Source organism: Schistocerca cancellata, chromosome 9, assembly GCF_023864275.1.
Source record: "Schistocerca cancellata isolate TAMUIC-IGC-003103 chromosome 9, iqSchCanc2.1, whole genome shotgun sequence".
Taxonomy (NCBI): Eukaryota; Metazoa; Arthropoda; class Insecta; order Orthoptera; family Acrididae; genus Schistocerca; species Schistocerca cancellata.
The window spans coordinates 93810889-93824232 of NC_064634.1; the positions used below are offsets into that span (position 1 = coordinate 93810889).

A 13344-nucleotide genomic window follows, 5' to 3' on the forward strand; every position below is an offset into this window, starting at 1 on the left:
TTCAATAAGAGCTTAAAGCTAGGTACCTCTTCAAGGGACCTACGCCTTCCGTTAAGAGGCAGCGCACAGTCTGTATGGAAGGATCTTAATTGTGGTCCCTCTCTTTTGAGCCCAACCCGACGGATACCTATGGTAGATCGCGGAAAACCACCGCTCAGGCTGTGTTGCTGTCGGGGCCGGAAGGTGCCAACTGCCACACCACGTATCATTGTAAGTCTCATTGGCTCAGTGTGAACTGTCTGTACAACTAACCTACACAGCCTATACCTCAACCTCCACTATACTAAGAACTTCTCATCTGAAGCTTAAAGTTGGGCAGCTCTTCAAGGGACCCACGCCCCCATGGTAAGAGGCGGCGCACGTCCTGGATGGAAGGATCTTAATTGTGGTTCCTCTCTTTTGAGCCCAACCCGACGGATACCTATGGTAGATCGGGGAAAACCACCGTTCAGGTCGTGTTGTCGGCGGGGCCGGGAGGTGCTTGCGCCTGATGTACTCTACTAGGAGCCTTGTAGGCTCAACACAAACCGTTAGCGTCATTACCTTATTACTTTTACTACGAGTACCCTTTCATTAGCAACTTTGAGCCAAGCACAAAATCTGTTACCTCTCTATTGTATATCGTAAATAGTTTAGTAGGCTGGACATGGAGGTCTTAGTCTTAGTTTCTAGCTTTAACGTACCCTAATCTCTTCTAGTTAAGGTAGTTTTTAGGATAGTAGATGTTAAAGGCATGGTGAGCAACGGCCAGCGTCTTGAGGTTCATTCCAAGACCCGGGCCGCCGCCCACAACCAGGTGACGGGCAATATTATACGTATAACTTCTCTATTCAGTTGTCTTCCTTCCTTCTTTCTAAATATTTAATTTCGTTTTGTTTATTAATATCTTACTTGATTTTGTATTAGTTATACGTTTTTCTAATGCTGCACAAAAAAAAAGATATCAAATGGATCTAAACAGAGCCCGCCTCCACGTGGCGGGACACGGGCAACGGTGTGAGTGGGGACGGGAGCCGGTGTGGTGTTACTTTCAGTCACTGCGGACCCCGGACCCAGTCACAGCGGCTAAGTGGCAATATACGACCCACCATAAGAAATTAGACGGTGGGTCATAAAATATAAGCAGCTAGTGAAAAAAAAAAGTGTACTGCGTCAAGAATCTTCAGATACGAAGGCCTCGCTGACCCATACGCGGTACATCCATAGTCAAGACGCGACCGGACGAAAGCCCTATAAAACTGCAGCAGACGCGCCCGATCTGCTCCCCAGGACCGATGGCTCAGACACTTCAAATATTCAGTGCCTTCGGGGCCCGCACCTTGAGGTGTTTAAGGTGCGGCAACCACGACAACTTGGAATCAAAAGTGAGGCCCAGGAACCTCACAGTGTCTCTAAAAGGAAGAATGGTGTCCCTCAGACGCAATTCAGGGGAGGTAAAAGCACGTCGAGAACGATTAAAATGAACACACACACATTTGTCTGCAGAAAAAAACCGTCTTCGCAGACCATGCCTCTAATCGCTTTATCGTAAGCTGCAGCTGCCGACTAGCAACGACAAGACTGGAGGAAGAACAGAAAACAGCAAAATCGTCCACAAACAAGGAGCACCGGGCCGGACTCCGGATAGTGGACGTGATACTGTTAATGGCGATGACAAAGAGGGTGACACTTAAAACGCTTCCCTGAGGAACACCATTCTCCTTCACGTACAAATCAGATTGCACATTACCAACCCGATGTCGAAAGAGACGGCGGGAAAGAAACGACCGAATGAAGATGGGGAGATGGCCACGAAAGCCCCACTGATGAAGTTGATTGAGGATAAGGCGGCGCCAAGTAGTGTCATACGCCTTAGTAATATCAAAGAATACACCTAGACAATGCTGGTTACGTAGGAAGGCCTGCTGGATGGCCACTTCAAGCAGGGTCAAGTTGTCAATAGTTGAACGACATCTCCGAAAGCCACACTGAGAGTGGCTAAGGAGCTGACTGGTCTCGAGCAGCCAAACCAGGCGACGGTTGACCATGCGTTCCAATATCTTCCCGACACAGCTCGTCAAAGCAATACTCCGATAACTACTGGGATGCATTCGGTCCTTTCCCGGTTTGAGGAGGGGAATCAAAATCGCCTCCCTCCACGAGTCAGGGAACATGCCGGATGACCATATCATATTAAAACAATTTAGGAGAACTTCCTTGGATGGCAGCAACAAGTGCTGCAGCATGCTGTACAGGATTTGATCATGACCGGGCGCAGTATCGTGAGCCACAGACAGCGCCGAAAGCAGTCCCCACATTGTGAAGGGGCAGTTGTAGGGTTCAGAATTTGGAGACTGAAAGTCCAAGTGATCCCTCTCGATGGCAGTGTGGTAGCGGCAGAAATCTGGATCACAGTTAATAGTGGCTGTAGATTCCGCAAAATGCATGGCCAGTGTCTGGGCGATGTCTCTCAGCGCCGTGAGGAGACATCCCTGATGCAGCAATGCCGTGACAGGTAGGTGGCTGCGTTTCCCGGAAATCCGCCTGATGGCTTCCCATACTTTCGTAGAACTAGTGGAGCGGGAGATGGAGTTTAGGAACGGTTGCCATGACCGTCGTTTGCTCTCTTTAATCACTCGCCGCGCCTTGGCCCTTGCTACCAGAAAGGCCGCAAGATTGTCGGCTGAGGGACGGCACTTGAAGCGGCGCAGAGCTGCACGGCGGGCTCGGATGGCTGAGCGGCACTCAGTGGTCCACCAAGGGACAGGACGCCTCGTGGGATGACCTGAGGACCGTGGGATCGACAATTCAGCAGCATGGGAGATAACGGCTGTAACATGGTCGACCCATTCGTGGACGCTGGCACGGTGTTCCAAAACAGCCAGATGGCCTGAAATGTGTCCAGTCAGCTCTGCAGAGGTGCCACCTGGGCGGCATTGATAATGCCACAGCCTCATCCAGGAGGCGAATTCAAAGGGGGAAGTGGTCACTAGAATGGAGGTCTGTGAGAGCCTCAGAGTCTATTGCATCCTGAGGCGGTAAGTAAACGGAACAGATTGTGAGCCTCCGCCCCACAAGAAGGTCAACTGCAACTGCTTGCACGTCCGTAACGAGAGGGAGCTCAGATGAGTGGTGCATCTCACGGACAAAAACCGCAACACCACGTCAGATCATCTTTTCGATATACGGTATAGCCCCGTAAAGAAGGAGCATCAGTGGCTCGAAAATTTGTCTCTTGGAGACATAAGCACAAAGGGCACTCTCGTACAAGAAGTAGTAATTCGGCCACATGCGTCCTGAACCCATTCAGGTTCCACTGTAATATGGGAGCCAGTGATCAGGGTGGCTGAACTTTCACCCTGCCTCTGTGCTTTGGAGGAGAGCACGTACTGGCCGGAGATTTATTCCTGGGGCGAGAAGATCGCCCCCGGTCGACATCAATGTCCATCAACTCCGATGACGACCCACGGGAGATGTCAGACAGTATGATGGCCTCATCATCGGACCGACCCTGACTAGTCTCCTCAGGTGGCAAAACCTTCACCTTCGGCGTCTTTGTCTTGGGGGGGGGGGGGGGGCTTAGAATGCAGAGCCTTGTCAACAGTTGGAGCTTTACTCGCCTGGGCAGAAGGGGCCATATGGGGAGAGGCAGGAAGTACCCCAATGTCAGCAACCACGACCTTGTCCGACGTTGCGGGGAGAGCCGCAGGTTTCAAAACAACCACAGCAGCACAAGTGCAGGTATTAGTGGTAACACTAGCAACCTCCGTTTGCGTAGCAAATTTGTACCGGTTTTTTCAGAGCAGAAGCGAAAGATATTGTAAACACAGGAGGTTGCATGGCCTTAAAGAGCTTCTTGGCCTCACCATAGGGGATGCGCTTAGATATTTTAATCTCCTGTATCTTCCGTTCTTCGAGATAGATGGTGCAGACCCGGCTCCAGACAGGGTGACTCCCAGAGCAATTCACGCACTTCACAGGCGGTCAACTATCGGCTCCTTGATGGGCAGTCTGACCACATTTACCACAAGTGGCTATCCCATTGCACCCCAACGTAGTATGCCCAAAGCGCTGACATTTAAAACAGCGCATTGGGTTGGGGAAATATGGCCATACTGGCAAACGTAAGAACCCCACTTTAACATGCTCTGGGAGTCTCGGGCAACTGAATGTGAGAATAAACGAGTCGGATTTGACTAGGTCCCCATCGACTCGTTTCATAATATGCTGCACGTCAACAATACCTTCGTCAGCCGACTCAGATTTTAACTCGTCTGTGGGGATATCCACCAAGTCCCTACATGTCACAACACCCTTACTATAGTTCAGAGTGGAATGGAGCTCGGTCTCGATAGCGTACTCTCCGAAACAGGTTGCTTTCCGAAGAGAAGTGTCTTGACGGGAACTAGAAGTCTCAACTAACAGAGTCCCATTGCGCAGTCGCTCCACAGATTTCAGTGTTCCTGCAATTCCCTCAAGACCCTTATGGATGTAAAAGGGAGAAACCCTCTCAAAGCTACCCTCCTTCCGTTTAATAATCAAAAACACATTCTGATTATCAGCATGTGCTCTGTTACGACAGTCCAGGCGCTGGAGGACTCGCAGCACGAAGTCGCTTTTTCGATGGGGTGTGTTTTCCTACCAGTGGCCCACCCAATCCATTGGTAGGGGGTAATGTAGAGGTCTAAGGGTCCATTGTGGTCCCACGACCAGCTAGAGAACTAAAGGTCCGCTCGGACTGAGTCCCGCGTACCTGAGTAAGCCTTATACAACTGGGGTGCGGCAGCTGCCCCAGAGTTTGCCCGCTTGCGACTGTTCCACCCCAACAGCCATGCATCTTATAGGTGCGCAGCACACCGTAAGATTGAGGGTTTTTTATAGAAGTTTACCTTCCTCGCAATCCAGGCGGTCAAGCCAAGATTACCATTCCCCGCAGCACACAACATTCCACCGCCGCGCCATGCGGTGGTCGGTGGAGCATATCCGGGGGTTACGGTGACAGGAGACTGGCGGCGCTGACCAGTCCCCAGCTCAGGACCCCGGGGTCGCCAAGCCCGTACTCAGCAAATGAATGCTGAGCCCCTGGGGGGACAAATGTTGGAACACACGAACTTGTTTAGAAGATAGTTTAAGGAAAGAGAAACGTACGGTTATTACATTTGTAGACTTAGAAAAAGCTTTTGACAAAGATACCTGGAATACACTTCTCTGAAATTCTAAAGGTAGCAGAGGTAATATATAGGGAGCGAAGGGCTATCTACAACTTGTGTAGAAACCAGACGGTAGTTTTATAAGAGACGAGGTGTACGTATGAAGGGGTAGCAGTGGTGGATAGGGGGGTGAGACAGCATTATAACCCGTCCCTGGTGTTATTCAATAAGTACATTGAAAAGGCATTAAAGGAAATCAAAGAAAATTTTGGAGTAGAAATTGAAGTTCAGGAAAAAGAAATAAAAATGTTGAGTTTCGCTGATGAGGCAGAAAGTCTGTCAGAGACAGCAAAGAACTTGGAAGAGCAGTTGAACGGAATGGATAGTGTCTTAAAACTAGGATAAAAAATGAGCATCAACAAAAGCAAAACATTGACAATGGAATGTAGTCGAATTAAATTAGGTGATGCTAAGGGAATTAGATTAGGAAGTGAGACACTTAAAGTAGCAGATAAGTTTTACTATTTGGGCAGCAAATAACAGACGATTGCACGAAGTAGAGTGGATGTAATATGTAGACTGGTAATGGCAAGAAAAGCATTTCTGTAGAAGTGAAATTTGTTAACGTGGAATATAGGCTTTAGTGTTAGCGATTCTTTTCTGATGGTGTTGTTGCTGTGGTCTTCAGTCCTGAGACTGGTTTGATGCAGCTCTCCACGCTACTCTATCCTGTACAAGCTTCTTCATCTTCCAGTACTTACTGCAATCTACGTCCTTCTGAATCTGCTTAGTGTATTCATCTCTTGGTCTCCCTCTATGATTTTTACCCTCCACACTGCCCTCCAATGCTAAATTTGTGATCCCTTGATGCCTCAGAACATGTGCTACCAACCGTCCCTTCTTCTTGTCAAGTTGTGCCACAAACTCCTCTTCTCCCCAATTCTATTCAATACCTCCTCATCAGTTATGTGATCTACCCATCTAATCTTCAGCATTCTTCTGTAGCACCACGTTTCTAAAGCTTCTATTCTCTTCTTGTCCAAACTATTTATCGTCCATGTTTCACTTCCATACATGGCTACACTCCATACAAATACTTTCAGAAACGACTTCCTGACACTTAAATCTATACTCGATGTTAACAAATTTCTCTTCTTCAGAAACGCTTTTCTTGCCATTGCCAGTCTACATTTTATATCCTCTCTACTTCGACCATCATCAGTTATTTTGCTCCCCAAATAGCAAAACTTCTTTACTACTTTAAGTGTCTCATTTCCTAATCTAATTCCCTCAGCATCATCCGAATTAATTCGACTACATTTCATTATCCTCGTTTTGCTTTTGTTGATGTTCATCTTATATCCTCCTTTCAAGACACTGTCCATTCAGTTCAACTGCTCTCCCAATTCCTTTGCTGTCTCTGACAGAATTACAATGTCATCGGCGAACCTACTCCGAATTTTTATTTTGTTTCCTTTACTGCTTGCTCAATATACAGATTGAATAATATCGGGGAGAGTCTACAACCTTGTCTCACTCCCGTCCCAACCGCTCCTTCCCTTTCATGTCCCTCGACTCTTACAACTGCCATCTGGTTTCTGTACGAATTGTAAATAGCCTTTCGCTCCCTGGATTTTACCCCTGCCACCTTTAGAATTTGAAAGAGAGTATTCCAGTCAACATTGTCAAAAGCTTTCTCTAAGTCTACAAATGCTAGAAACGTAGGTTTGCCTTTCCTTAATCTTTCTTCTAAGATAAGTCGTAAGGTCAGTATTGCCTCACGCGTTCCAATATTTCTATGGAATCCAAACTGATCTTCCCCAAGGTTGGCTTCTACTAGTTTTTCCATTCGTCTGTAAAGAATTCGCGTTAGTATTTCGCAGCCGTGGCTTATTAAACCGATTGTTCGGTAATTTTCACATCTGTCAACACCTGCTTTCTTTGGGATTAGAATTATTATATTCTTCTTGAAGTCTGAGGGTATTTCGCCCGTCTCATACATCTTGCTTACCAGATGGTAGAGTTTTGTCAGGACTGGCTCTCCCAAGGCCGTCGGTAGTTCTAATGGAATGTTGTCTACTCCCGGGGCCTTGTTTCGACTCAGGTCTTTCAGTGCTCTGTCAAACTCTTCACGCAGTATTGTATCTCCCATTTCGTCTTCATCTACATTCTCTTCCATTTCCAGAATATTGTCCTCAAGTACGTCGCCCTTGTGTAGACCCTCTATACACTCCTTCCATCTTTCTGCTTTCCCTTCTTTGCTTATAACTGGGTTTCCATCTGAGCTCTTGATATTCATACAAGTGGTTCTCTTTTCTCCAAAGGTCTCTTCAATTTTCCTGTAGGCAGTATCTATCTTATCCCTAGTGAAATAAGCCTCTACATCCTTACATTTGTCCCTTGATGGTATACGTCTGTAATGTAGCCATGTACGGAAGTGAAACACTGACGATAAACATTGAAGCTTTTGAAATGTGGTGCTACAGAAGAATGTTGAAGATTAGATGATTAGAACACGGAACTAATGAGGAGATGTTGAATAGATCTGGGGAGACAATAAATTATTGGCACGACTTGACCAAAAGAACGGATCAGTTGATAAAGATATATTCTGAGATATCAGGGGGTCATCACTTTAGTATTGGAGAGAAGTGTGGTCGGTAAAAATTGTAGAGGGAGACCAAGAGACGAATACAGTTAGCAGATTCCGAAGAATGCTGGCTGCAGTAGGTATTCGGGGATGAAGAGGCTCACACAGGATTACTCTAGCATGGAGAACAGCAGCAAACCTTTCTTTAGAATGAAGAAAACAACAGCAATTGTGGATCATCTGGAGGTCTTGCTGAATTTCACTACAGTTTTCTGGACTTAACAGCAAAAGTACACAACGGCGTCTTTCCCGAACAGTGTCACAGAGCTTTAAACGTTACCGAAAACATCATGCATACTGGAACATATTGTTAAGTGGAGTCTACTGCCGCGTTTCTCTCAGAAACTACTATAGGAATTTTGATACGGTTTTCAGTAATAGGTAGATGATTTAGAAGGAAGAGTCAAGTGTGCAGTTCATAGCTATTTCGCTGATCTATGAGGCACTGAAGTCCGCTACCGCTTTTATCTGTCTGTTTGTGAAGGGTAACATACAATATGTAGAAGGACCAAGAGGGAATAATAAGAGTGGCCGATCAAGAAAGAAATGAAACTTCCTGGAAGATTAAAACTGTGTGCCGGACCGAGACTCGAACTCGGGACCGAGTTCGAGTCTCGGTCCGGTACACAGTTTCAATCTGCCAGGAAGTTTCATATAAGCGCACACTCCGCTGCAAAGTGAAAATCTCATTCAACAAAGAAATGCTCGGATTAAAAGGGCGTAAGACTGGGATGTAGTCTTTGCCCCTTCTGTTCAATTTGTACATCGAAGAAGCAATGACAGAAATAAAATAACGGTTGAGGATATGAATTAAAACACAAGGTGAAAGGGTATCAATGACACGATTCGCCGATGACATTGCTATCCTGAGTGTAAGTGAAGATGAATAACATGATCTGCTGAATGGAATGTAAAGTCTAATGAGTACAGAATATGGATTGAGAGTAAATAGAAGAAAGACGAATGTAATGAGAAGTAGCAGAAATGGGAACAGCGAGAAAACAAACATCAGGATTGATGGTCACGAAGCAGATGAAGTTAAGGAATTCTGCTACCTAGGCAGCAAAATAACCAATGATGGACGAAGCAAGGAGGGTTTCAAAAGTAGACTAGCACTGGCGAAAAGGGTATTCCTTGCCAAGAGTAGTCTTCTAGTGTCAAACATAGGCCTTGATGAAGAAATTTCTGAGAATATACTGTTGGAGCACAGCATTGTTGTATGGTAATGAAACATGGACTGTGGGAAAACCGGAAAAGAAGAGAATCGAAGCATTTGAGATGTGGTGCTACAGAAGAGTGTTGAAAATTAGGTGGTCTGATAAAGTAAGGAATGAGGAGGGATTGCGCAGAATCGGAGAGGAAAGGAATAACTTATGTGGGAAACACTGACAAGGAGAAGGGACAGGATGATAGGACATCTGTTAAGTATCAGGTACTGGCTTCCATGGTGTTAGAGGGAGCTGTAGAGGACAAAAACTGTGGAGGAAGACAGAGATCGGAATACATTCAGGAGATAATTGAACACGTAGGTTACAAGTGGTACTATGAGATGAAAAGGTTGGCACAGGAGAAAAATTCATGGCGGGCCGCATGAAAACAGTCAGAATGCTGATAACTCAAAAAAAAGTGAAGTCTTATCTCAGGAACGTCAGTAGAGATTTTCATACAGTTTTCACTAATAGACAGACTGATTCACAAGGAAGGTTCTTGTATGTAATTCATTACTGCCACTCCAGAAGAACCGTCCTACAGTTGATACTTTGTGTTACCACTGCGAAGCCGGAGCGGGTGGATAATTTATCTACATATTGCAGATAGTAGGATTCTCCAAAATATACTTTTAGGTTTGTCGATTCGTCCTATAAAGAACTATTTTCTGACTCGAGTTCTGGACGGTGGCGGTTGAAGTCTCTGTACCGTTGTAACCTCCTCCTTCCTAATCTGCCTAATGGATTGCGATATAACTGACTGTGATCGCATATGCCTAACGAAATTTTACAGTGAGTAAGGCTATCGTTACCAAAGGAAAATAACGCCGGTTGGTTGTAGGTAGTGTACAACAGACTCTTCTGAAGGCAGAGTCTATTCTAAACTTAAACTAAATAATGATGATTTCCAGTTACGTATTCTTAAATAACAAATTTTGAAAGCAAAATTATATGGAATTACTGGTTAAATGAATGACTGACTTAATTTAAACTCTTTTAGTGGTGCCGGCCGGAGTGGCCGTGCGGTTCTAGGCGCTACAGTCTGGAGCCGAGCGACCGATACGGTCGCACGCTCATATCCTGCCTCGGGCATGGATGTGTGTGATGTTCTTAGGTTAGTTAGGTTTAATTAGTTCTAAGTTCTAGGCGACTGATGACCTCAGAAGTTAAGTGGCATAATGCTCAGAGCCATTTCTTTTAGTGGTAACTGGGTGAACTGAGCTCACTCGCGGATAAATTACCGACATTTTCCATCTACAATGAACTTGTTTGACTTCATCCAGAATAACGATAGTATTGTTTATAACAATAAAGATGTTTTTGTGATAAATGATAAAGAGAATAATCCATGGTTTAAAGCAGTTAGTCAGTCAGTTAGTTAGTCAGTCAGTTAGTCATTTAGTTGGTCAGTCAGTTTGTTTAACGTTTGGTTGTTTTATTGTCGTTTCGAATTTAATTGATCTTCGTTCTGAGTTTGATTTATCTTCTCTTCGAATTTAATTAATTTATCTTCATTTCGAGTTTATTGGTCGATTTTACGGCCACTGTACTGTATAAAAATAGATATCCTCGTTTTTTAAGGAAAGTCATTATGGAATTCCAGTGATTAAAAATTTAATCCTTGCAGATGTTAAATAAAACAAATCAAAGAATATAAACCAGGCGCGTTGATAAAAGTAGCTGATTTTTCATTGCCCCTTAAGGGGAAAGATACAATCAAAATTAAGTGTACTAGTACTTTGATTACGTATTAAATACAGTTTCTATAATACAGCTTACAGCTTCAGAATCAAAAGAACAGTGCAAGTTATCAACGGATATTAAACTGCGAAAATTTTGGATGGAACAGAAGGTATTTTATCTGCATTTCCAGTGTCACACCGTCATTCAGATTTATGTTTCCGTGATTTTGCTAAATCGCTCCAGGTATATGCCGGAATGGCTCCTTTCGAATGGGCACGGCTGAGTCACATCGCCACAGAACATTATACCCTAACCTTCCTTTCTTCCTTCCGATACTCGCTAAGCACCTATTTCGTTCATGAAACGACACTGCTTAACTGCACTGGCGATCAAAATGGTCTTACGTGATAACCTTCGACCGTTTTGTTGTCTAAGACGGCACTACAGTCACGTAATGGCTTCCTCAAGTTCTGCTTTCGAGCGCTGGTCTGCCGTTTCCGTCCTAGCGTTCACACTGCGCCTGTTTTTAGACAGGAAAGGCAGGTGTTTGGCCATGTATAGAATAAGGAGCGAGCGCATCTCCTGTAAGGATGTCGTGATGCGATCTGAACGGCAGGTGTTCAGTGCTGACGTTCACTCCGCTAACAATACGAGGAAAGTGTGTTACCCGTAGCGAGTTGCAACAGTTCTGTTTACTTCACGCCCGCGGGTAGCCACCTGTGCACCTGTGCACTGGTCTTCTCTGTCTCCTCGTGTCCAAAACGTGGCGTGCTACGCCGCAGGCTCGCGTATATAAGACGGAGGCGACGGAACGGAGAAGTGTCACTTGCCAGCGCGACATGGCGAAACTACTGGCCGTCTACCTGCTGCTGCTGGTTGCTGCCCTGCTCTGCGAACAGGCCCTCGGTGAGTGATGTGCGCACCACTCTCGTTCTAGCAGAGCTTTTACTGTATTGTTTGCAATATGGTTTCCCCTGACACATTCTGGAATGTACAACATGCTGAAAATTTCTTTTGACACGTTTCTACAACTCCTAGCTACTTTATCTCCATAGTGTCCGCCCCTGGTAGCTGAGTGGTCAGCGCGACAGAATGTCAGTCCAAAGGATCAGGGTTCGATTCCCGGTTGGGGAAGGAGATTTTCTCCGCTCAGAGACGGGGTATTCTGTTGTCCTCATCATCATGTTGTCCTCTGATCTCCGACGAGCAAGTCGCCCAGAGTGGCTACTTTATCTCCATAGTGTCCGCCCCTGGTAGCTGAGTGGTCAGCGCGACAGAATGTCAGTCCAAAGGATCAGGGTTCGATTCCCGGTTGGGGAAGGAGATTTTCTCCGCTCAGAGACGGGGTATTCTGTTGTCCTCATCATCATGTTGTCCTCTGATCTCCGACGAGCAAGTCGCCCAGAGTGGCTACTTTATCTCCATAGTGTCCGCCCCTGGTAGCTGAGTGGTCAGCGCGACAGAATGTCAGTCCAAAGGATCAGGGTTCGATTCCCGGTTGGGGCAGGAGATTTTCTCCGCTCAGAGACGGGGTATTCTGTTGTCCTCATCATCATGTTGTCCTCTGATCTCCGACGAGCAAGTCGCCCAGAGTGGCTACTTTATCTCCATAGTGTCCGCCCCTGGTAGCTGAGTGGTCAGCGCGACAGAATGTCAGTCCAAAGGATCAGGGTTCTATTCCCGGCTGGGTCGGAGATTTTCTCCGTTCAGGGACTGGGTGTTGTGTTGTGCTAATCATAATTATTTCATCCCCTTCGACGCGCAAGTCGCCGAAGTGGCGTCAAATCGGAAGACTTGCACCCAGCGAACAGTCAACCTGACGGGAGGCCCTAGTCACACGACATTTACATTTATCTCCATAGTCGACGATCCGACTTAGACGTTTGTCGTGGCGTTGTACCCACTTTGCAATACCCTCGTTATAGAAGGCAGCAGCCAGTGCTTTCCGCCAATTCTCTACGCTGGCCTTCAGCTCGTTGTCTGTGCCAAAATGTTGTTTTCATAGCCAGCGCTTCATATGAGCAGATATGAAACTCAGAGTGAGACAATTACGGGCTGTATTGTGGGTAATCAAACATTTCCAATCGAAAACGATGCAGGAACTTCTTCATTGCCCCTGCAGAATGCGGCTGAGAATTGTCTTGAAGAAGAAAACGGACGACAGTTATGTAATGTTGGATGCGTAGCTTCAGGCGAAATTTATCACCAGACCCTCGTACTTGGCGGGAGGTATCTTTATGTGCTCCCAGTGTGATCAGAACTAAAAAGAACGACGTAACGTGATCGACGGCCATACTAGAGACACTTCCCAACACACCTGTGCAAAACTTCATTGGATTTTCACTGTGGTTTCCTTACTTTCCGAATAACCCTCGGATATATATAGGGCGATTATTCTGAATGGTAGCAGACTGTAAAACTCAATCGCTGAGAGAATACGGAGCAAAAAAGATCATACGGACATAATACGAGGTGTGATCAAAAAGTAACAGGAATTATTCTTTTCCTTAAATTACCTTTATTTATTCATCAACATAAACTATGTCCCCTTCAGAGTAGTCCCCCTCAGATACACTCCGGGAAATTGAAATAAGAACACCGTGAATTCATTGTCCCAGGAAGGGGAAACTTTATTGACACATTCCTGGGGTCAGATACATCACATGATCACACT

The 13344-nt window shown here is 45.8% G+C and overlaps 1 protein-coding gene across 1 annotated transcript in view; it reads left to right on the forward strand.

Moving 5' to 3' along the window:
- Window positions 1-733: 733 nt before the first annotated feature.
- The window catches only part of LOC126101210 (uncharacterized), a 37653-nt gene continuing 25042 nt past the window's right edge, over window positions 734-13344 (forward strand). Inside the window, exons 1-2 of the mRNA XM_049911904.1 lie at window positions 734-815; window positions 11344-11576. Of these exons, the coding sequence (XP_049767861.1) occupies window positions 734-815; window positions 11344-11576 (315 nt within the window). The remainder of the gene's footprint in view (window positions 816-11343; window positions 11577-13344) is intronic.